General features: G+C 34.9%; 1 protein-coding gene across 1 annotated transcript; it reads left to right on the top strand.

The window, feature by feature from the left end:
• The first annotated feature begins 27 nt into the window (after window positions 1-27).
• THOC1 (THO complex 1) lies at window positions 28-20,826 on the top strand. The gene is made up of 21 exons (XM_039332162.1): window positions 28-165; window positions 1,431-1,504; window positions 1,604-1,664; window positions 3,252-3,318; window positions 3,772-3,890; window positions 5,486-5,534; window positions 6,226-6,321; window positions 6,596-6,678; window positions 7,371-7,444; window positions 8,215-8,323; window positions 8,819-8,950; window positions 10,277-10,377; window positions 11,233-11,299; window positions 11,476-11,526; window positions 12,126-12,196; window positions 13,625-13,723; window positions 14,763-14,828; window positions 16,399-16,482; window positions 16,612-16,759; window positions 18,387-18,465; window positions 20,430-20,826. Exons 1-21 carry the CDS (start codon window positions 115-117, stop codon window positions 20,723-20,725), a joined length of 1,977 nt encoding a protein of 658 aa, XP_039188096.1. The 5' UTR covers window positions 28-114; the 3' UTR covers window positions 20,726-20,826.
• Window positions 20,827-24,014: the final 3,188 nt, after the last annotated feature.

Raw genomic sequence — 24,014 nt, 5'->3', positions numbered from 1 at the left:
TCCGCTGCAAAGGACCCAGTGTACGTCGGGACTACGAGTGAATAGAATCCACTCCGAGCGCCGTAGGATGACGTCAGTAGAAAGTGTCACCGGTTGAGTCTGTCAGAAGCAAGTATGTCGCCGCCGACGCTGTTTAGCTTGCCGGAGGCGCGGTTGCGTTTCATGGTAAGTGGCGAGCGAGGGGGGGGGCTGCTGTCGGATGGGGTGAGAGATGTCCCGATTGGATTTCAGATAGAGTGCGAGTAACGATGGGCCCTTTGCGTCCTTTGCGTGCTTCTCTACCGGGTTCATCCTGGCGTCGGTTGCTTTCTCATCCTCGTTCAGCGTTTAGAATGGAGATATTTTTTTCTCGCGCGCGGACCGCTCACCTGAGAGAAACCAACGGATAACCAACCGAAGTTAAAGCCCCAGCAACGGGGATAAAAAGCAAACTTCTTAACTACGTGCAACCCGCCCTCCGGTTTGTGGGCTTTGCTCTTTAAAATAAATGCGCTTCGAACTTTAACCTCCTTGATTGAAATTTTCCTATGATTTTGGCAGAGTAGTTTTACAACAGTCAGTGTAGCACATTTATATTTGATCACTTTTGCAGAAGTTGAGTTGTGTAGTTACGGTATTTCAGAAAATTAAAATGATGAGTAGGGATCCCAAGGGATTCATTGCCAATTTGAGATGGGGTGTATTCATTCCTGTTCAGCCTAGCTAAGCTTTGCCTCCCATCACAAGGTGTCCTTCCATATTGGAAGTGGTGCGTAGAATAGACATGAAGGTTCAACATCAGCTCAGCATGTCATCCCCAAGAAGTAGTTGATAGAGCTGCTCTTAGAAGTTGGGGAAGTTAAGACCAGGTAAGAACACCTTGGTCTTGGCTGCCTCACCTTGTGCAGTGCTCAGTTGCAAAACAGAAGTCATAAAAAGAGAGCCCCAGCCCTGGAAGGAAGTTTTGATAAGTATTCACTTTTGATATACAAGCCATTCTTGTACACACAACTGGACTGATGACAGATTGCACTCCTGTTCTGCTTAGATATGCTGAGAACCTTCATTTATTATTTTACTGTATGACAGAGGTTCTAAAACCGTGCTGTTTTGATTCTGTAAAATAATAAATGAAGACTCTTGGCTCGTCCAAGCAGAACAGGAGTTTAGTTTGTCATCACTTTTATTGGCTATAATCCAGTCTATGTCCTAAATGGTTCAAAGATTACCTACAGAAAATAGTATCTAGATGTGTAGATACTATTGGTATCTAGATGCTGACCTATAGAAAAATGGGACACTTTCCATAGTCTGAGGTGTGGTAGATTCTAGGAGAACAGTATTTTTTGCCATCTTGAATTATATTTTTAAATGTAATTTTGTTGTAGATTTTTAAACACATATTGCTTTAATATCTGATACTAAATAAGTTATTTTCATTTTTATCTTAGAACTCTACTCGAGATGCACTCAAAAACAAAACCATTAAGCCTTTATTGAACGCATTCAGTCAGATACCTGGAAGGTGAATTTCAATTTGATTTGTTATCATAACAAATATATATATAGTATTTTATTGAAATTGAAAGTTTTGGCAAAACAATCTAATTTTATATATTTCTAGTGAAAATGAAAAAAAGTTAACACTGGACCAAGCTTTCCGAGTTGCTCTAGAAGAAGAAATTGTGAGTAGTTTTTGATTAACTGTGTATGTGAAGGTTAATTGAATATCTTGAGTGATATCATTCTAAACCATATATAATTTTTAAGTTTATGGAAGAAAACTTCCAGATGTGTGGGTGTAGTCTGGTCTCAAGACAAGGTTGAATGTCTAGAACACTTCAAATTATGTGCAGTTCAACAGATCTACTTCTGCAGCTTTTGAATCAACTCTGAAACAGCATGACCATGAGGAAGCTGAGCATACAGTTGAGTGTACAGAGGAGGAACAATGCATTTCGTTCCTGAATGAATGAGTTTTGTGCATTTATATTAGTTACAGTGAGCCTTAAATTCTATTAGATTATATTGTGTCAGCCCAATGAAGCAATTTAACACTGCTTCAGTTGTGACTTTTCCATTTCTTTAGTCAAGGTGAGAACATCTCTAAATCCGTATGTTTATACATATGGCTTCAGAATATTTAGTTGCACAGAATCTATGGCCCAAAGAAGCACTGTTCATACATGTTATTTACCTTGCATTACATTAGAGTTGGAGTCAAGGATGCTATACAAGTAAACCTTGTATAGTAACTGCCTCAGACAGCAACAATTTGAAGGTATGACTGTGATGAAAAAGTAAATTTGTGACCAATGCCTGCATTTATGACCTTTGCAGTGTCTGTGTCTCAGTCACATGTTTGCCATTACAGTCACTATGTGTTATCTTGTGCCTGACCTATTATTTTTTTCTTTTTTCCCCTCACAGAGTGGAGAGAATGCTCTGTGACTTTAATTAGCTGACTGGCAGCTGCTAGTTGTAACTGACAAAACCTTAATTAATTTCACACTTTCCTCTTTTTTTTGCCTCCTAAATGCCAGTGTGCTAGGTAAATAGCTAGTATAGTACATTCCTTTCAATGTGTATTTTCTATTACATGTCTGGTTAATCTCTTATTTCTTCCTTTCCAATGAAAGGAAATACAAAATACAAACATTATTTCCCATCTTGTAATTATCTCAAATCTGGGGTGAGCATTTCATGGGGGGAGTGGAGTGGGGGAAAGGGACTATAAGATTTGCCCTTTTATCCAGCTTCCTCCTGAGTTGAGTTCTGGAAATTTTCTCCACTGTTTGAAGTTATATGATTTGGAGTCATAAGCTTCTATCATGTAAAGCAAAGGAAAGTTGAGGTAAAATCATAAGCATAGTCACAGTCATCTGATTTTTCACTTAGTAATTGAGTTTCTGGTCCCAGTTGTGGTTGCTAAACAAGGACTATCAGTATGTGATGAGCAAGATAAGTAATTAAACTGTTTGGTTCTTATCATTAATATCATTAATGGTATCATTAATGCCATTAAAAGTGGAATATTCATGAGACTTGTTATCAAAATCTAGTCTATACCCCAACATGACCCTAATATTTCTCACCACTTCCACTCCTGGAAATAAAGCACTTTTTTTCTATTTTGTTTTTCCAAAAAATTGTGAGGACCACAGGGAAAATAGATAACAACTTTCTAATGTAGTCCATAAAGATAATGCACTGTATTCTGTTCCAAGGGTCATATGATTCCACTCTTGATGATTATTTTTATATTTTTTTAGATAAATAAAGCTTCTTGTGAAAATGTCCTGGCTATCATTTCACTTGTTATTAATGGGGTCATAGAAGGTGAGTGTTTTGTTTTGTAATTACTTTGAAATCAAAAGTAATGATTAGAATGTGTATTAATTAAAAAAAAGTGTTTCATATTATTTATATTATTTAACACATAGTATATATCAATAATGCATTGTGCAAAATATCTTTACTAGTTCAGTTTACTTTGTCAGTCCAGTTGGAAGTAGTACTACTTCCACCTTTTGTCCAATGCCAATTTGGTATATGTAATCTGTTATATGTAATACTATACATTTGATTGTCACAACAGAGTCTTGCTAAAGAAAAGAGAAAATTATCATGGGATTAGAATGATTATTATACTTGATAATACCACTAAATTAAAATCAAATTCTGTATTATTATTGGTAACTTTAGCAAGATTCTTGAAAAAAATCCCCACTGTTACTTGTTATAAAAAGAAATCATTTTGGCAGACATATAAACAGATTCTCTCCCATGAAGGTATTTGTACAGCATCAACTCCTTTTGTGCTCTTGGGAGATGTTTTGGATTGCCTTCCTTTGGATCAGTGTGACAAAATTTTCACCTTTGTGGAAAAAAATGTTACTACGTGGAAATCAGTAAGTATCATGGAATTTATTAAGTTTTTTAATTTCATTTTTGTAGTAAATTAATAAGTGAATAATTTGGATAGCGTGCAGGAATTGTGTAAAACAAACAGGTATGCTATTTGGAATAATACAAATTGATCATTCTGTATTAAATGATTAAATATTTAATCGTGTCATTTGTCAGTTGCAGGAAAGAAGTGCAAATACTTAAGAACCAAGCATTTCTGAGCAGTGGTGGGATTCTGAAAAAAATTAAGATAAAAGTTGGAAACTTTCATATGCTTTATTAAGTCCACTGGCCACAGATTACTTGTGAGTGCAGTGGACGCACAGTTTTAACAGCAATCCTAAATCCAACATTTTTTGGATGTTTATCCCACAATGGTTCCTTAGAGTGAGTTTCATTAGTACTGTATATTTAACTAGCAAATAACTCAGAGAAGTTCTTAAATTGTTGTAGGTGGACTATGATGATCTCTCAAAACTATGGTTCTAATTAAAAATATAACAAAATGTTTTTGGTTCATGGATTAAAACATATTTATAACTCCCTGTGTTACTTTATTTTAATCAGTTTTTTAGATTAGTCTAAAATATTCAGTTTAGTATTTAAAACCACAAATTATTTTTCAAATACATCAAAGGACTATCTTCCCCAAAATATCATTGCTGGGAGTGTGAATTAGATATAAGTCTTACAAAGTGCTCTTGTCTTCAGCGTAGTTATTCCTATTGGCAAAATGTAAATATCTTTCTCAGGGAGAACAAAATTCCTTATAAGAAAAGAATTTGCCTTTGCATTTCTGGGGAAGTTGAATCAGCAGAACATGTCCTTCTAAATTCTGTTTTCTGAAGCATATTCTCTCATTATTCTGATCTTATGATGTGTCACAATCTGCTTTTTTGCTTGCCGGTTCTTACCCACAAATATGCAGACATAGAGACATAAAGAAAGCCAAATTTTGTATAATAGCTTTTTAGATTATAAAAGAAAAATGCATTGTTGGCATAAGACTATTTTTAAGTCTTTTTGACTATGTTGGAAAATATTTGTTCTGTGAGGTTAGGGTTGGGCTTATTTTATGATCATTCATACCATTGATATGTATGTATATGATTTGGCAATTGACCAAAAGAACATTATTTGATTTGCCTGTTTTTCAACCATTGTTTTGAGCTAATAATTTTTTGCCCATAATACCACAACACTGGAATAACCTCAGTGTGATGCATGCCAATTCCTGATCTGTCTGTATTTTATTAAAATTAATTATCAATAAAAGTACATTGGTTTATTTTTATTTAAAACATTTTAATGCATTTTATTTTTATTCTGCTTTGAAATTACAGTTTGATTTGAAAGTGAATGTTTAGATATATTTTGTTTTGTGGTTTTGCATTTTTCTTTGAAGTGTTTTTGCTGCACTGTAACTACAAAGGCCTATTGTAAATATTTAATAAATATGAACATATCTAATTTTGCTTGAAATATATATTTATAGCATGCATAAGACACTATTCGCAATCTTACTGAAGTGTAATTAACTGTATCCTGTTTTTTAAATATCAACTAATTATATCATTGAATTTTATGTTATTTTTAGAACACATTTTACTCTGCGGGAAAGAATTATTTACTGAGAATGTGCAATGGTGAGTAGCCTTTTTCCTAGCATTGCCAATGAAGATGCAAGCCTTCAGTGTAATTTTCAATTCTGCTTGTTAAACTATACTCATTTCTTACTATTGTTGATCGAGATCTAACAATATAATTCTGTAATGAAACGTTACAGATAGTCTCGACTTGTAACAGTTCGTTTAGTGACCGTTCAAAATTACAATGTCACTGACAGTTGCAGTGTCCCGGAGTCATATGATCAACTTTTGCAACCTTCTGACAAGCAAAGTCAATGGGGAAGCCAGATTCACTTAACAACTGTGTTACTAACTTAACGGTAGTGATTCCCTTAATGAGAGATTGTTAAGATAGTAGAATGGGGCAAAACTCACTTAATAAATTTATCACTTAGCATGAATTTTGAATACAATTGTGATCGTAAGCTGAGGACTACCTATACTGATTTATTTAGCACATTTTGCTTGACATATCTGCATTTTTATTTGAATAATTTATCTGTCTGAAAAGGAGCTAGAACTGTGTACATATGCAACTTAGTAACACCATGTAATATATGGAAAATAAATTAAAAAACAGAAGATTAAAGAGAATGTATGATTGTATTTGTGGAAAGTATTTACTGCTGTCTGTTTGATACCAGAGTCTATCCCTGTAACATTTTTAAAATGTGGAAACTTAAGTAATTTTTTCTTTGATATCATTAAGATCTTTTAAGAAGACTGTCAAAATCACAAAATACAGTGTTTTGTGGAAGAATTCAGCTCTTCTTGGCCAGGTTATTCCCTCTTTCAGAAAAGTCAGGTAAGTTTCTTTTTTAAGTGACAGCATGAGCAGGAGTACAATGAACAGATTAATCCATCACATATATTTCAAACCCAACTCGGTCCTAATTTTATAATATTTTATATATGTAATCTGCCATTTTCATTTCCCTCCCAAATTTTCTTAGATACTATTGTCTGCATTTTTTAAATTGAAATATTGTATAATTATTTATAAACTGCTCAGAAAACTATGATATTTGCAAATATAACTTCAGATTATTTTGCCTGATCAGATTTTTTTCCCCCTACAGGGCTTAACTTGCAAAGTCAATTTAATTTGGAAAATATCACAGTTTTTAATACCAGTGAACAAGACAGCACCCTTGGACAGAAGGTTATTTTTTTTTTTAATTCTTGGTTATGCTTGGTTATTGTATTCCATACACAATATGGAAAACTTGGAACATTGTAATTATAATAAGTAGGGTGTAATTCTCTCAAAAGAAGGAGCAGAAGAGATTTTAGGCATAAGACAGGGCTCACCAATCCCCGGTCCATGAACAAGTACTGGGCCGTGGCATGCCAGCAAGCGGTCTACACAGACACGCAAAGCCACTTCCACAGGATGCAGGCAGCATACAAAACCACGCCCCTTCCGGTCCGTGGAAAAACCTCTCCCCATGTAACCGGTCCCTGGTGCCCAAAAGGTTGAGGACCTCTGGCATAAGGTATAATTGCAGTCTATTATTTAATTTATATTGCACCAAAATCATGAATTATGTCAGTTGTTTAAGGAACAAATTTTGCTGGAAAGGCAGAAGTGAAAAAAGAACTTCCCAGTTTGTAAAATCAATTTCAATGTACATTTTAAAAATATTCATGGTTTGTTCTGTTTCAGCAACCACTGAAGTCTTTCAGCAGATTACTGATTATTTATATTTCCAATTTTAAATAAGTATCATATAATTTGCTTCTCCCAGTATTAATAACTGCACAAAATATTAGTGCTTTGTTTTGAATGAGTACAACACTTTTCTACTTATGTAGATGGAATGGTAATTAGTTAAATTAATTCTGTGACTTTAGCATGCAGAGGAAAAAGAGGAAGGAATGGAAGTAGAAGAAGGTGAAATGGGAGATGATGAAGCTCCTACAAGTTGGTAAGAAAAGATAAATTTAAATTCCCAGTTGTGAAATAAAAGAAAATATATGAAATCTATTGGAATTATTTCTATTAAAAAGAATAACTGTAACTTTTACATTTGCTATAGATTACTATTTTTATGAAAGTCTAGTAATCACTAAAATCTTATTAAATTGGGAAAATTATTAGTTGTGGCTATGTTTATTGAGATGCAAAGATGTTTATCCATTGAACAAGTTATTATTTCTGTGTTTATGTAATATCAATAGGATAGTGGTGGCGAACTTATGGCACGGGTGCCAGAGGCAGCACTCAGAGCCCTCTCTGTGGGTACGTGTGCCGTTGCCCCAGTCCTAGGCCTTCAGCTGGATTTTATAAAACCTTTACGCTTTAGGCCTCCGCCGCCGTGTGCAAAAAAAAAAAAAGTTCAATCAGTCAATTTCAACTTCTCGCGGAAAAAAAAAGATCTTGCAAAGTTGGAATTGATTGATTGAACTTTTTAGTCCCACCCAGTCTGCCGTTACCACCACAGCCACGCCCACTCAATGGGCCACACCCCCAATTGGCCGTGCCCAGCCAATGGTCCACACCCAGCCGGCACCCGACGATGCATAAGTGGGTTTTGGGTTGCAGTTTGGGCACTCGGTCTCTAAAAGGTTCGCCATCACTGCAATAGGACAACAAATGTATGTATGTATGTATTTAAGTAATAAATGTACCAAATTTATTTTCAATAATAGCCAGAGATATTTATGAATGAATATATTATAAATATTGGTTTGTCAGTTCCATTCCAATAGATTATAATCTGTACAGAAAATTTTGGTCACTTCAAGATTACTTCAGAAATCCTGTGCAGTGCTATGAAAAGGTCTCCTGGAAAACATTTCTTAAGGTATTGTGCTTATTTTATTTCATTTCCATTTGTGGGTATATATATATTACTTCTGGAATTCCAAGCCAAAAAATATTATTATTTTAACCCACTTTTTTATAAATCAAAAAGTTGAACATACCTAGTATTCCTCCCCCCTATTTTCCCCACAACTTTGAAGTGAGTTGGGTTATAAGAAAGGAATTGGCCTAAAGTCACCCAGCAGCTTTCATGCCTAAATACAATGCCTACGAATAAACATTTTAGAATGCATCGAAGGAACATTAATTAAAAGTTGTAGACAACCCAGCGCAAATGACAATTTGTTTGAGGGGATTTTATCTGTAATGGCTATCTAGCCTTGTTTTTAATGTACTTGTGTATAAAAAGCATTCGTGGACAGTAGGTAATGGAAGTAAAAGAAAGTAGAGCAGCATCTTTTGCATCTCATCAAATCTCATTTCTGTTTTGAGGCTATAATTTGATTGTTCCATTTTATGTGATCTATTTTAAAAGTATTCGGAAGAAGTATTAACTGTCTTTGAGAGCTGCAAGTTGGATGACACTCAGGCATCAAGAAAAAAATTAGAAGAGCTGAAAACTGGAGGAGAGCATGTTTATTTTGCAAAATTTCTTACAAGTGAAAAGGTATATTTTTCCTGTCTCTAAAAGTAGATTTTACTGCAAGAGGAATTTTGTCTTAATCTTTCCCACTGTAATAGTACTTCAGTTGGCAAGAAAATAATGATGGACTGTTACCTGATTGTCTTCTCACTGAACTCCCTGCACTTATCAGCGCTTTGTTATTTCTCTTGGCTAGTAGTCCCTCTGGGTTTCCCAAGAAAAAGAGCAGAACTTTGGAGCTTTGGGCTTTTTTGCTTGCACAGAGTAGATGGGTGAAAGAGAAACAGTTGGCGGCGTAGAACTTAGTTTCTACACTAGCAATGAAGAAATAAAAAGCTGGAATGTACAGGTTGTCTTCATTTAGCAGTCATGGGCAGGAATTTCTGTTGCTTAACAATGTCGTCGTCAAGCAGAACATCATGTGATTGTGCCGCTTAGAAACAACAGTTCCGTTCTTAACAGTTGCCATCATTAAGCACAGTAAGTGCAACATTGCGTGGCCATCATTTGCAACCTGCATCATTTGACTGTGTGAGAAACTGGCAGGAAAGCTGGCAGCTGAAAGAATGGCAGTCGTGTGACTGTGGGATAGTGCAATGTTGTGGTTGCAAGCTTGTCGCTGAGTGTGTGGATCACAATCACATGGACACAGGGATACTGCAACAACAGCCACAGATATGACGAGTGGTCATAAGTACCATTGTAGGTGTGAAGAAGTGATCGTTAAGAAAAGAACTTCTGTATTTTGATTGGATTTAATATTGCAAAGCAGATGTCATCCTTGAAGGAAGTTGTCATTTTGGGTAAAGCATTAAAAAAAAGATTTTTATTCAAAAACTACTTGATCCACTAGTTACAAAGCCCACCTCTGACTAGATTAGTATGTGATTGGGATTAAGAATATTGATAAATGTGTTAACCAGGTGTGTCCCTGGAATTATGCTTGCCTGACCCAGGTATTCAGCAATGTGTACTTAGCTAAAGCTATTTCATTTCCCACAAATAACATTGTAACTTTTTTTTCTACAAATAAGATTAATGAAATGAGCTTTTTAACACAAGTACAAATCTGGCCTTTCAGAATCAGTTAAAGAGACTTCGTATTTGATTATTCTTTTAGAATCAAGATAGGAAAAGTTCATTTTTTAAAATTTAAGTTTCATATTTAATTTCAATATTTTATGTACGCACTTAGTATTGATTCCAAAAACCAGTACACTGTAGCAAACTTCTTGTGTGGTTTCACCCATTTTAATTATACTTGCCCCATTAATTTCATTTTATTTACTTTTGTGTTATTAAAAACAGAAAACTGTAGAATGTGTGTTTATCTATCTCTCTTTTTAATAGTTAATGGATTTACAGTTGAGTGACAGCAATTTTCGCCGCCATATCCTATTGCAGTATTTAATATTATTTCAGTACTTAAAAGGACAAGTAAAGTTTAAAAGGTAAGCTAGGAAAGTCTTTTAAATATATTTAATATTTTTTTTACTTTAATATATGATCCAACTCACTGCTATCATTGTCTGCTTGTATGCATATACTTCTAAATACTCTATGTTGGAAAGTATCTATGATCTATTTGAAATTCTAAATAGAAAGAAGTTAAAGATAATACAGAAACTGGGCTTTGATTATATTGCTTATTGATCTGTAATTACTGTATTTTAATTTTTTATATTTTGCAATACTTCTTACTATGTTTTTGATATAAGTATTTACATTGCTTTTATAGAAATCTGTATACATTTGACACCTGGGCAGTCTGCTTACTGTTCTACTCTCTGAATGTGATCTTGCATATTCAGGTCATTGGTGTTCTTGGGTGGACACAGAAATAAGATGTAAATTAATGTAGTAAATTAAAAGTGTAACTGAAGGCAAGTGAGAGATAACTAGTTGTAAAAATACAATCTTCCTTGCAGTTAAATTGCTGCAATAAAAGATCTGGTGCTGGAAAAAGATTGGAGTGAACTAGCCTCATACAGAATGGTATTTTATAGTAAGGATTATTTATTTTGCTTTATAAGAACTGGGAAAATCTGAAAAAGAGGTACATCTTCAGCCTAAAATTAATTATGTTCCATTAAAATCAGTACAGTTAGTATTTTCTTAGTTTTGGTTGCATCAAGCATCATATTTTTTGTTTTTCAGAGAGAAACAGAAGCTATTGGGTATATAATTTTTTTTTTAAAAAAAATAATTCTCAGTGGACTTAGCAAAATTCCTCCTACAGATAAGACTTGTAGTCCCGTATCAAATGCACTGTGTATGTTTTAACTTATATGTGTCTTATTTCCTAGTTCGAACTATATTCTGACTGATGAACAGTCCCTGTGGATTGAAGCTACCACAAAACTAGTTTACAAGGTCAGATTAATTAATCATCTTGTGCATCTAATTTTATAATGGTGCTTTTAGGAATAAATTTTTCATAAATTTTATTTTGAACACATTTCCAAATTATATTCCAGCTTTATTGCTGAGCATCACATTTTTAGCTTCTGTGCTGCAACTTTAGATTTTTATGGCTTTTCTAATTACAGCTTCTATCAGAAAACCCACCTGATGGAGAAAGATTCTCCAAAATGGTAGAGGTAAGTGCTTTGTTCAAAATTTCAATTAAATTAGACTTTAGATTTTTATTTCTTCTGTTCAATTCTCAGAGACTGCCCAGAGAAGCCCTTGCAATTTTTCTGACAAGGTTTTTCAGAAGTGATTTGCCATTGCCTCCTTCCTGGGACTGAGTCCAGGATCACCCAGCTGGCTTTGTGCCTAGGATGGGATTAGAACTCATGGTTTTCCAGTTTCTAGCCTGAAACCTTAGTCACTACACCAAACTAGCTCTCAAAGTTTAAATAAGCACCATCTATTTTAATTGGGCTCTATTATAGTAGTATGCTTCGAAGTTGTTCCTCTAAAGTAAAGCTAATCTCTTTGGCACCCGGCTCCTACTCACAGTAATCATTTAAAAATAAATTCATGCTTTTTAGATCCTTGAATTCAGTTCTTCCACTAGGTTCTTTTTTAATTCTGAATTTGAAAAATATCTTTATATATGTAATGATTTTAACATTTATTCTACATTCAGTGGAACACCTCTACTGTTCAGCATTATAGAAAAGCTATATTTTGCTAACTCTCACTTTCTACCTTTAAGAATCTTTTTGTTACTGATATTTTTTTGCTTTTACAGCATATATTAAACACAGAAGAAAATTGGAATTCATGGAAAAATGAGGGCTGTCCAAGCTTTGTGAAAGAAAGGTTGCGTATATAAAACATTTATTTTTAATCAACATTGCAGGTTGTTTTTGAGTTATGACCATTCATTCAGTGATTATTCTAAGCTATGATAGTGCTGAAGGAAGGCGTTTATCACTGGTCCCTCAAGTTACGGCTGTTTCAGCACCCCTGCAGTCATTTGATTGTGATCTGTTCACACTTACAACCAGTTTTAAGCAGCCCATGATCACTTGACTGCCATTTGCCAGCAGTCCCTGTTGGCTTCCCACAAGCACAATCAGTGGTAAAGCTGGCAGGGGAGGTCACAAGCCACTGGGGGGGCAAGTCTCCTGCACCCATCCCAGAATTTCTTTACTCGCTTGTACACACCATGCCCTCTTTTTCTCCTTTGTTCGCACACACCATGCACTCTCAATCCGCACTTTGCTCTCTTGCACCATACTTTCTTTCCCACTTTTGCTCACTTTATACACACCCACCAGTACCCTTTTTCCTCCCTTCACTAGCTCACATGTGTTCCCCAGTGTCATTCTTCCCAAGTCTCTCTACTCCTGAACACATTTCATGCTCTTTTTCCCTAGCCTTTCTATGATCGAACGCATGTACGCACCCACCAGTGCTCTCCTTCCCAGGCTTCCCTGCTTTGCTCTCACCCCACATTTTCTTTCCCCAGCTTTCCTGCTCTTGCACATGCACCCATTAATGTCCTCCTGCCCAGACTTCCCTGTTCCCACACATACTCTGTGGCTATTTCCCCAGGCTTCCGACAAGCAAAGGCAATGGGGAAAGATGGATTTGCTTAACAGCCGTGGCAAGAAAGGTCATAAAATCACTTAACATCTACCTTGCTAGCAAAGGAAATTATGGTCCCAATTGTGTAAGTTGAAGACTATCTGGAATGGTTCTTTGGTCCTCTCTATGGCTCCTTTCCCCTTCAGACTGTTCCTTGAGACCCCACAGGCCTTGGGCCTACTCGCCCCATGCCCATCATCCATTACACACTTAACTTTTAAAGATCTCCATACCTCATGTTGTGGAAGGAGGGCACGCTTTTCCTCCCTGGGTTGGGCAGCAGCCTCGCAGAAGCGGCCATCATTTTTAGCATATCCACAGTTACTTAAGACAGTCTGCACCATCTTAACTGGCACATTCATGTGGGCATGTCAAAATGGTGGCGGCTTCTGTGAGGCTGTACCACAGCCTAGGGAAAAGGAGGGTAAAGGACCTGGTGGGGTGGAAATCAGCCCTAAAATCTGCAGGGTGTCAAAGGGCAGGAAGCAAAGCACAAGTTTTGAAGACTGGGCCTTTGCTAGGCCTCCAGGGCCTCCTCCACCCATGAGGCACCCTGCTTCACTTAATGGCCTGCAGGCTCCATTACAGTCATACCTTGAGGACCATCTGTAACCCTACACTTATGGTAGTTCTTAACTCTGACATCTTGTTTTATAGACAGAGTGATTCCAAGCCAGTGAGACCTTTTGTGCGAAAGAGACCAGCTCCTGAAGATTTTCTAGGAAAAGGACCTAACAAAAAAATTCTAATGGGAAAGTATGTTCAGTCCTTTATTAATTCATTTCTACTTTGTATTGTAAATTAAATGATGTAAAGTTATATTGCAAGGCTGGAAGTACTGCTTAAATTGTAAATGTTAACATCTGTTTTTCCACATAATTTAAAGTGGAAAAGCTGTGGAGAATTAAGATATGTACTTATACATCAGATGGGCTAAGTGGGTAAGATAAGATTAAAATGTACGTTCAAAACACTGATGAGCAATAGTCCCTTATGTGGGAATTAGAGAGGTTACTTGTCTCCTTGAAGTGGTTTCCATGGCAGTGAGGGTCTTTTTCTATCTATGGCAGGTGCATCAGTTACAATAGTTCTTTGATATAGGCAATCTGGTCAACAACCCTATGCTAATAAATTCAGATTGGATCATTGCAATACACTGCACTAGGTTTACCCTTTAGGTTCACCCAGAAATTTGAAACTAATGCAAAATGTGGCTAAATTTTTGAATGTGGTTCATCACCTGCTTTTGTTTGTACTGCCTGGTATTCTTTGAAAATGATTGTAGGCTTTTAAAAATAAATACAGTAATAATAATAATAGTAGTACTAGTAATAGTAGTAATAAAATTTGTTTATATCTTTACATCAATTATTTGCTTTTTAATAAATTGTATTTGTTTTGGATTACTTTTCAAGATAAAAATCAGGATAGAAATGTATAAGTAAAATAAAAATAAATCTTAACGCAGATTTATTTTTATTTTACCTATTAGTAATTCTACATATTAGAATTACTTATTAAATCATATCTTATTTTAGAAAAAGGAGAGCATAGAATTAAAAACTTGCCTGTGATTCTAAGTTAGTTCTTATATGGAAAGTATTGAATAACAACATTGTTATTCGTTGATGGTAATGTTAGTGGTATAAAGTCTATTTCATCTCTCATACCTCTGCACACAAAACACATCCATAGACCTATGCCTTTTGTTGAAAAGTAGTTGTGTTCAGAAATATTTGGCATATGAATCACAAAACATAAGAAATAGCAATCTGCTTTATATTTTGGTTTGCAGTGAAGAATTAACTCGCCTCTGGAATTTATGCCCTGATAACATGGAAGCGTGTAAATCTGAGAGTCGGTGAGTAGTTGTTGTAGTTTCTGTAACACTCTGTTTCCTAAACTAACATTCTAGTGACGATAATGCTACTGATATCTGGAGCTGGCCAATGATTTTGTTAAACATGTTACAGCTTCTTGAAACTGAATCATAAATTGGGGAAACTGCCAAAAGAATAGATAAGCCCTTGTACCACAATTGAGGTAAACAGGAAATCCCTGAATATCAATTATGTTCTTTTTGTTTTTATTTTGTGCCTATCTCCCCTTATTTATTGAGTCTTTGATCCTTTGAGTAGCATTTGGATAACTGTCAGGATGGGATAATTGCAATTTTATCTTCCTTTTCCACGGATGAAGCACTGAATATTATATGAAGGGTATAATGAAGGGTAGTAGCTCTTAATCTTTTGCATTCTGTCATGATGTTGTTGATTAGATTTTTTTAAACAAACTGATGAATGAATTCCTATCTATATTTTTCATAGTGGTTGGGTTATTTATATATCAGCAAAAGTATGTAATAGAATTTATTTATTTATATCCTGTCTTTATTATATTTATAAATAACTCAAGATGGTAAACATAACTAAGACTTCCTCCTCCTCCTATTTTCCCCAAAATAACAAGCCTGTGAGGTGAGTTGGGGAAATCATGATCTGGTTTGTAGCCTCGTACCTATGTGAAAATAGACAAATGGTAATTCAGTCTATCAATAAGGGTTTTTTGCAACTTTTATATCATGTTTCATGACTTGCTAGATTAAAGGTGGGGTATCTCTAGCCCATAGATCCTTATGCAAGGCATTTGCCCAACCTTCATGAGTTCCTTCTATGTGAAGTGTTTTTGTTAGTGTTAGCATTTGAAATACCTGCATTTGTTATTACACTTCAGCTGTCCTGTCACTTTCTCCTTTAGGAAGACATAGAGCAGGGGTGTCAAACTCGCAACTTCACATGACGTGTCGCGACCTATCGTGACTTTTTCCCCATTGCCAGAGCTGGGGTGGGCGCGGTTTCGGCATGACGTATCCAGCCCGCAGGCCGGCAGTTTGACACCCCTGATGTAGAGGAAGGCGAAAACCCAGGAAGGGTTAGATTCCAATTGCAGCTAGCAGACTTTGCTCTAAGTCTGTGTAAGACGAGGCAGGAAATGATTGTTCATTATTTTCTTGCATACATTGCCTTTTTCCATCTAGGAAAAGGCAAAGAGACATTTCCCCTCTGATCTCCTAGCAGAGAATACAGTGATGGACAGACCTTCTGTCCAGTAATGGGGCTTCCTGGAAATTGGATTGCTTCTCCAACTTACACTAATCATATTCTAATGTAATTAACTCTGCTATTATTTGATAATTTAATCTGAATGATTTTTTTAAATGAATGTATGTGCCATGTGATAGGCTACATAGTAATGAGAGGAATAATCTCAATAATTTATTGAATTGCTCATGCAACGGATTTCTCACTCTGAACATAAAGAAGTTGAAGCAGAAAAATTAACAGTTGCATTGTTATTTTAGAGAGGGGGCAATATTTTAAGAAATATTTCTTCATTCCAAATAAAGCACTTGTTTTCTGTTTATTTTCTAGAGAATATATGCCAACATTGGAAGAGTTTTTTGAAGAAGCTATAGAACAGGCAGATCCTGAAAACATGGTTGATAAAGAATTTAAGTATGTTCCACAAATAATTTTTTTCATAATTCTGCTTGTTCAGGTGTATATTCAAAACATATTTTGATGTAATGAGAAAATACTTTTTTCCTAATCATCAAATAGTCTAATTCTTATTTTGTAACATAGGGTTGTGAATAATTCTAACTATGGCTGGAGAGCATTAAGATTATTGGCAAGAAGAAGTCCTCACTTTTTTCAGCCAACCAATCAACAGTTTAAAAGTTTACCGGAATACCTTGAAAACATGGTCATTAAATTAGCAAAAGAATTACCTGTAAGTAATATTGTCTAATACATATAATTATTTTGAACATTCTATGCTTACAATGAATGTTGTTTTAATTGAAATAATTAAAATATAAATATACAAAAGTAACATTTTATTTCTTTACATTTATGTCATGTAAAACTTTTTTCTACTCTCTAGGCTTTTAAAGTAGAAGCAAAACAGTTCTGAGAAACTTTAGAGTGTATTGAACTGACATAGTTCTTCTCTTTTTGTTACTGAAATATTTAATTTTGTATCATGAAGTGATGCTGCAAATCTATCCATTCAGAAGTAAATTCCACTGAGTACAATGGGATTAACTTTCAGATTCAGTAATATTACAATCTCATTCTGTAATTAATAATATAAATTTTTATAGTAAAATTAATAAATTCAGAACAGTGTAGTGACCATGATTAAGAAAGTCAATAAAACATATTCTATTTAAGTTCTGCTGTTTCACCTTAACATTGCTCAACTTTGCTATTCATCTGATGCATGAAGTATATATTTTAACTTACCCAAAAAGAAAATGTATATTAAGAGAAAAACTACATAAAGGCTTATGGATTTTGATTTGACTCATTACTCTGAAAAATGGAATACTTTAGGAAGTTCCTTTACCCTTTACATTTTCTCCTCTACTTCATCTCCCCAAATCTATCCTATTCCAAATGACCAAATTTTAATGCCGGACATCTCCTTTCATCCACTATATATCTAACATTTAAAGAAGTAATAAGAATATTGGGACCATGTTCTGCGATAGATATTTTTGCCTATAATTTCATTCATTTGCTCTACAAATGGTCAAGTTTTGTTTGTGAATAGAAATCTCTGCAGAATAGTATTTTTTTTGTTTATTTATTTTGTTTCCTTAGATAATGATGATGATAATAGTAGTAGTAGTACTACTAGTAGTAGTAAAGTTGGAAGGGACCTTGGAGGTCATCTAGTCCAACCCCCTGCTCAGGCAGGAAACTCTCAGACAAATGGCTGTCCAGTCTCTTCTTTAAAAACGTCCAGTGTTGGAGCATTCACCACTTCTGGAGGCAGGTTGTTCCACTGGTTAATTGTTGTTAACTGCCAGGAAATTTCTCCTTAGTTCTAGGTTGCTTCTCTCCTTGCTTAGTTTTGAACTTCATTGAAAGTCCCCCTCCCTTTCTTGTGCTTTCATGAAAAGATCCATATTTGAGTTTGGACATTCATTTGGCCAGTATAAAGGGGGGAAAGGGGAAAAAATGGAAAGACTGAAATTTGCCTTGACAATGAAGTTTGGAATGAGTTGTAGCAAGTTTATTTGTATTACTATTAAGTATTTAGGAATATTTTTAAAATGTTTTTATTGCAATGGGATATTATTTCTATCAAGCTAGCAATTTTGTACAATAAAGAGTTTATTATATCCGAACTTCAGAAATGCAATTGAGCCTCGTTTGAAAAGAGATTTTAGGTTTTTATTCTTTATTTAATGTTTGTGATGTACTCTGCCTCTGTGAAAACAAAAATCCTAAATGTACAGTATATAATTTCCAAATGTTTTCAAAACTTTCTGTCATGTGCTCAAGATACCACCATGCAACAATTTTTTTTGACCAAACACATACAGTGATACTCAATTCTCTCATTATAGCCTCCTTCTGAAGAAATTAAAACAGGCGAGGATGAAGATGAGGAAGATAATGATGCTTTATTAAAAGAAAACAATGAAAGTAAGGCTGGATTCTTGGGCTTCTCCTTGTTTCCTTTGACACCTATTGAAAAAAGGAGTCTGTGAACAGAACAGTCTCACTAAGTTCTTGTTTACTGCTCTGAGTTGCAATTCAAAATGAAGAGTCTCACATTTATGTATCTTGGAAGCAGAAAAGATATGTGTTGTGCTGCAGCTTTATAGCTTCTTTAGAGGATGGCCTCTCCGATTCACATTTCATCCAGCATTACTATTGGATAACCCATGACACATTCTCAAATCTTTGTAATATTTTCTTTGAAATGCTTTTCAGATTTAATATATAGGTAGTCCTCAACTTTTGACCACAATTGGAACTGAATCTCCATCACTAAACGATGCAGTCATTTAGTTGTATTTGATTTCACTATCTTTTTGCTGCTGTTGTTAAATGAATCATGGTGTCATTAAGCAAGTATGGTTTATCCCATTGGTTTTGCTTCTTGAAAGCCTCCTGGGAAGTCATAAATGGCTATCCCATGACGCTAGGATGCTGCAACCATCATAAATACATGTTAATTGCCAGAATTTTGATAATGTGACTATGGGGACACTGATGGTCAGAAGTATGAGGACTGATCTGAAGTAAATTTTTATCATGGTTGTAATTTCAAATGGTTGTTACAACAGTCATAAGTCGAGGACTACCTGTAACTTCTTTTGATTACATTTTTTAAAAAGGAATCCCTTTGTCAGCCGTTGAATCATCTTTGAAAATTAATTTCCAATTTAAGAAATTAGTAGTAAAATATTTTGGCTCATCATAACATAGAGCAAATATCATAGGAATACCTTCAAAGTTTCAATTTCTTTCTGCTTCCCAATCTGAGAACTTTTAACATATGTTGTTTTTAAGCTGTTTATTCCTACTGCTGAAATTCATTTGCATGAGCCCTTTCTTCCCTGTTTCACATATGATTATTTCATATACAATTTATGTTCAGTTTTTAGTGACTGTATAAATGTAATCAATGTTTCATTAATGTTTCCTTATTCAAGATAGCATTGTTTTAAAATTTTCTTCAGTAGTTTAGCTGCATATTTATTCTACTGCACTTTCAGATTTTGGCATTCTATATTTTCTTATTACTAATTTGAATAGCCATATTCTCTAGCTTACTCCAACTGAAATTTTCCTCCTCTGCATCTGAGGTCCACTCACTTTTGAATAGAGCTGAGGTAATCAGGCTTGGTTTTCAGTACTGTCCCTTATCAGTAACGTATACCTTAAAAATGACTTCCCTCTGTACTGTTCAAATTTTAATTCTTTGTTATTTCTAAAGTCAATTGTAAATTAGCACATTTAGTCTTAAGCAAGCCAAGGGCCAATTCCCCACTAGCCTTTTTGTCTTGTTTTTTGTTGTTGAGATGTCTGAATACATTATATATTTGCAGTGGTGGGATTCAAATATGTTCTCTGTGTGGATGCCGCTTCCGGAAGTCCATTCTGGGCCTGGGCAATAAAAAATTAGCTAACAGTTCTGCCGAACTGGTGCGAACCGGCTGAATCCCATCACTATATATTTGGGGAGAACATCTTCAGTGTTCATACAGACAACTTATTTTCAATTTACTGACAAGGTGTTTGCTAAAAATTGGATACATTATTATTTGTATTACCTAGAAATATTATAGTTTCGCAGTATTATTTAATTAATACTGTAAGAGAGCTGGGCAGTTCCTAAATGTGATAAAAAAGTAAAATAATTGTTAATATCTTTGTTTTCTTGTAGTAAATTTAAGAATCAGATATTTCTTAAGCATGTTTTCAGTAAACATTTTATACGCATTGGAATGTAAATAAACCTTTGCATTTATATCATGCTCAGGTAAACATTCACTGTTATCTTGAACTTTCAGTGAAAAATAGTCAGTTTCGAGGAACAATTTAGGTTACTGTCCAATTATCGAATAGCATTGTCTAAATCTTGCTCATTTTCGTTTTAGGTCCAGAAGTTCAACGGGACAAGCTTGTAACAGGAGAACAAATAGAATTATTTGCTAACAGACTTGGTGAATATTGGAAAATCCTGGCTCCATACTTGGAAATGAAAGACTCTGATATAAGGCAGATTGAATTAGATAGTGAAGATCTGAAGATGAGAGCTAAGCAGTTGCTTGTTACCTGGCAAGATCAAGAAGGAATCCACGCTACTATGGAAAATTTGATTATTGCATTGAACAAAGCTGGGCTGAATGACATTTCTGAAAGCTTAACCAATGACAGTGAAAATAATAGCTAATTTGAAAATAGCTTTTTAATTAAAACAGTGGCCATTGTTGCTGAATGTAATATTTGATAGGACGGTTTAATTTGATGAACAATAAATTCTCTTAATAACAATTGTCTAGAAATTCTGCAAAGAATTCATACTACTAATTAAGCATTCCCCTGAAATCCTTAGGATGTTCAAAAATAGAAAACGTTACTCATGAGTATATTATAAAAGGGATGTCTTTAATATAACTGAGTGTGTTTTAAGGGGCCAATCTCAAATTATATGCAAGCAAGCACTTAATTTCTTTACTGAAAAACTAGCAAAGGCAATTACTGTTTGGTAACAAGCTTTGTATATAGGAAATCAATAAGGACTACATTACAGTTAGATTATGATTTTCATATCTGTTATAATAGAGTGCCTCCAAATGTTACGTTGATAGCAGAATTGCAATACTTGGTTTTGATCATTCTAGGTCAAGGTTTTGTAAAAATCAGGCACAATGCAGATTTGAAATGAAATAGCAAATTGGTAAATTGGTGAACTTGGGATTCTGATCCTAATGTTCTGTAGTTTGAAAAAAAAGTGGCATATTGAAGAAGACAGATATTCTTCCCATTAGGCAATTAAATTGTGCTGTTTCTTGGAGAACTCCATGAAATTCAGGTGTAGTGAACATTATCCCTTATGTCAAGTATTTGAGTAAATATGTTTAAAAAGCATTTTGTTGGGAGAAAAATATTTTTAGGTATTCTAGTTTGGCCTTGTGCTTATGTGAAATGAGCTATAACAATAAGAAGTCAACTTTTATCCTAATGCATGCGTCTCGATGCTGGAGAAGGACCAATTATGTCCTACTTAATTTATAGAATTCTGTGGCTTCTTTTATAAACTTATTCAGTGTCTTTTCAATTTGTTCAACTTCTGCCCACTACTCTGGTTAACTACTGAAGTAGGTAATGCTGATGTAAAGAAATTCAATATAAAGAACATTCTGCAAAAAAACGTCTTTCAGAGGGTTGTAAGATACTATGCCTATCTGTTGATGGCAGCTGTATTACACTATCTTTTAGAACCATTATTTTGATAACTGCTGGATAATATTATAATTGGATCTTAAAAAATTAAATGCTGGTGGTTGTGAGCCCTAGATCTTCATGGCAAGAAGCTGTTATGATATGCTGTCCTTCAGAAGTTGGAGGCATATTAATGGCTTTAATCTTGCTATTCATAAGCCTATTTTCCTGTCAAGATTGTAAGATCTAGATCAGTGATTCTCAACCTTTTTAATGCCGTGACCCCCAACCGGTCATAAGTTGAGGACTACTCAACCGGTGCAGCACCGTTTGCAGAATGGGACTTTTGGCGGGCTCAGTAGGGCAGAGACAGCCTGGACAATTCCTATTGGCTTTTGAAAGCCAATAGAATTAGACTCTGTTCAAGAGAGTCTATTCTATTGGCTTTCAAAAGCCAATAGAATAAAAGGGAGTAGCACAGCTAAGGAAGGGGGGGGGAAATGACGGACTGCATTGCTTGGTGACCCCCGTGAAATGGTCGTTCAACCCCAAATGGGGTCCCGACCCACAGGTTGAGAACCACTGATCTAGATCAATATTTCTAAACCTGAACCCAACCTGTTGGTTGTGAGAATTGTGGGAGTTCAAGTCAACACATCTTAAAATTGCTGAAGTTGAGAAACCGTGATGTATACTATTTTTTTTGTGGAGGGTGATCATGGCATTTTTGGCTGCTTTGTCCCATATCCTGAGGCTTGCCTTTGTTTTCCATTTCTACTGTTTCATGAATTGTTTTCTCCTTTTCAAGGCTTTTGAGGTTAGAAGAGTGAAGTTAGATAGTAACTGTGTCTGTTTATTAATCAACTCTTCTTAACTAGGCCATTCATTACAAATATTTCTAATCTCTATTTCTTCAGGTAAGGAATTCCTGCCTACTATCAAACTATGTAATGTGATTTATCTAACAGGGTTTAAAAATGTCATGAAAATATCTGATTCCCCTATGCTCTATTGCCTAAAAAGGTATTTACATTGATAAACCACTTAAGCCATCCCCTCTATCACTATCTATCTTTCTTCCAAGGCTTCTATAGTCTTCAAATAGAAATCCTGAACCCCTTAAAACATTTGCTTCATTTGCCAGTAAGAAATCCCAAGTCATATGGCTTGGAGGAATTGAAACATGCCTTGATAAGGCAATCTTTGTTACAGTTCTTGTATTTGGTTGTACGGCAAGTGTGCTAGTGTCCATATGTTTTTCTGTATGTAAGCAATAGCTATTTTCTCTGTTGCATTATTTCCAGTGTTTGAGGTGCTATTATCTGTGTTGGTAATACTGTAGTCCAAGAGTGATAAGGATCAAGAGACCATATTTTCCTTTTGTGTCTCTACTCTGGACACCAGAATTAGGATTCACCTCTTGAGAAAAAAAAATCAGCAATCCTAGACTGGGTTTCTTTCTTTCTTTTTTGAGATTTAATATATAAATCAATATCTTCAATTTCTGGCCACAGCCCTTTTTGTTTGTAGCCATCTTTGGCGAGGTCCATTATTTCAGTGGTTTTCCTTCATTGGCTCAATTTATAAACATCATTCAGTAAGTGCTTATGGAAGTTCTACAAAGAGAAGACTGCCACTTTAAAGATACAACTAGAAATTGCAGATTCTCTCTATAATATATCTACATGAAAATAGCTTATCTGACTTTACAACCTTTATTTGTTTTCCATTGTAATTTCCAAAAGGGGTGTTTAAAGCAGATATGTTGAAACATTAGTTAGGTTTATTTGTGGAGGTTTCAGCTCAGTTGCAGCACTTTCTATTTCTTTTACTCTGTCTTTCCTCTGAGCAAAACAACAGTGGAACAAAACGGAAAGCATCAGATTAGACATTGGTGAAAAAGAACAGAGCAAGATTGGAACTGTAGACTTAGAGTATATGCTTTCAAACCTTTTACCTAGAACAGCTCAACAGAATATATCGGTTTTAACAAAAATATAACTATTTGCTGTACAGATAAGGAAGTTTTTAATAGGATTAACTTTTCAAACTCATTAAAATTTGCATTTATTTAATATAAATTAGCTCTATTTCATTGCATTAAGCAAAGACATGCTTAATGCAACTAAAATCTTTCAAGTTCTATCCCTTCATGTACAACAATAGTCATTTTCAATGTCACACTTTTTAAAATATTGTGTTTTTACATTTTAAGATCCCTGTACCTTCCTCTAGATAATTTCCATTATTGGCAAATTTTCATACCCCATGTAGGTGGGCAACATTTTAATGTCCAA

Source organism: Crotalus tigris, unplaced genomic scaffold (assembly GCF_016545835.1).
Source record: "Crotalus tigris isolate CLP2741 ecotype Arizona unplaced genomic scaffold, ASM1654583v1 scf7180000024450.1299024, whole genome shotgun sequence".
NCBI classification, from domain to species: Eukaryota; Metazoa; Chordata; class Lepidosauria; order Squamata; family Viperidae; genus Crotalus; species Crotalus tigris.
The sequence above is the reverse complement of the archived record's forward strand: the minus strand, read 5'-3'. Positions and strand labels throughout refer to the sequence as shown.

Bases quoted from the DNA above. Each gene is read 5' to 3' on its own strand.
- THOC1 (XM_039332162.1), top strand. From the start codon at position 115: ATGTCGCCGCCGACGCTGTTTAGCTTGCCGGAGGCGCGGTTGCGTTTC. The intron at 6,679-7,370 runs GTTATTTTTTTT...CTGTGACTTTAG, and splicing joins ACAGCACCCTTGGACAGAAG to CATGCAGAGGAAAAAGAGGA. The intron at 18,466-20,429 runs GTAAGGCTGGAT...TTTTCGTTTTAG, and splicing joins ATTAAAAGAAAACAATGAAA to GTCCAGAAGTTCAACGGGAC.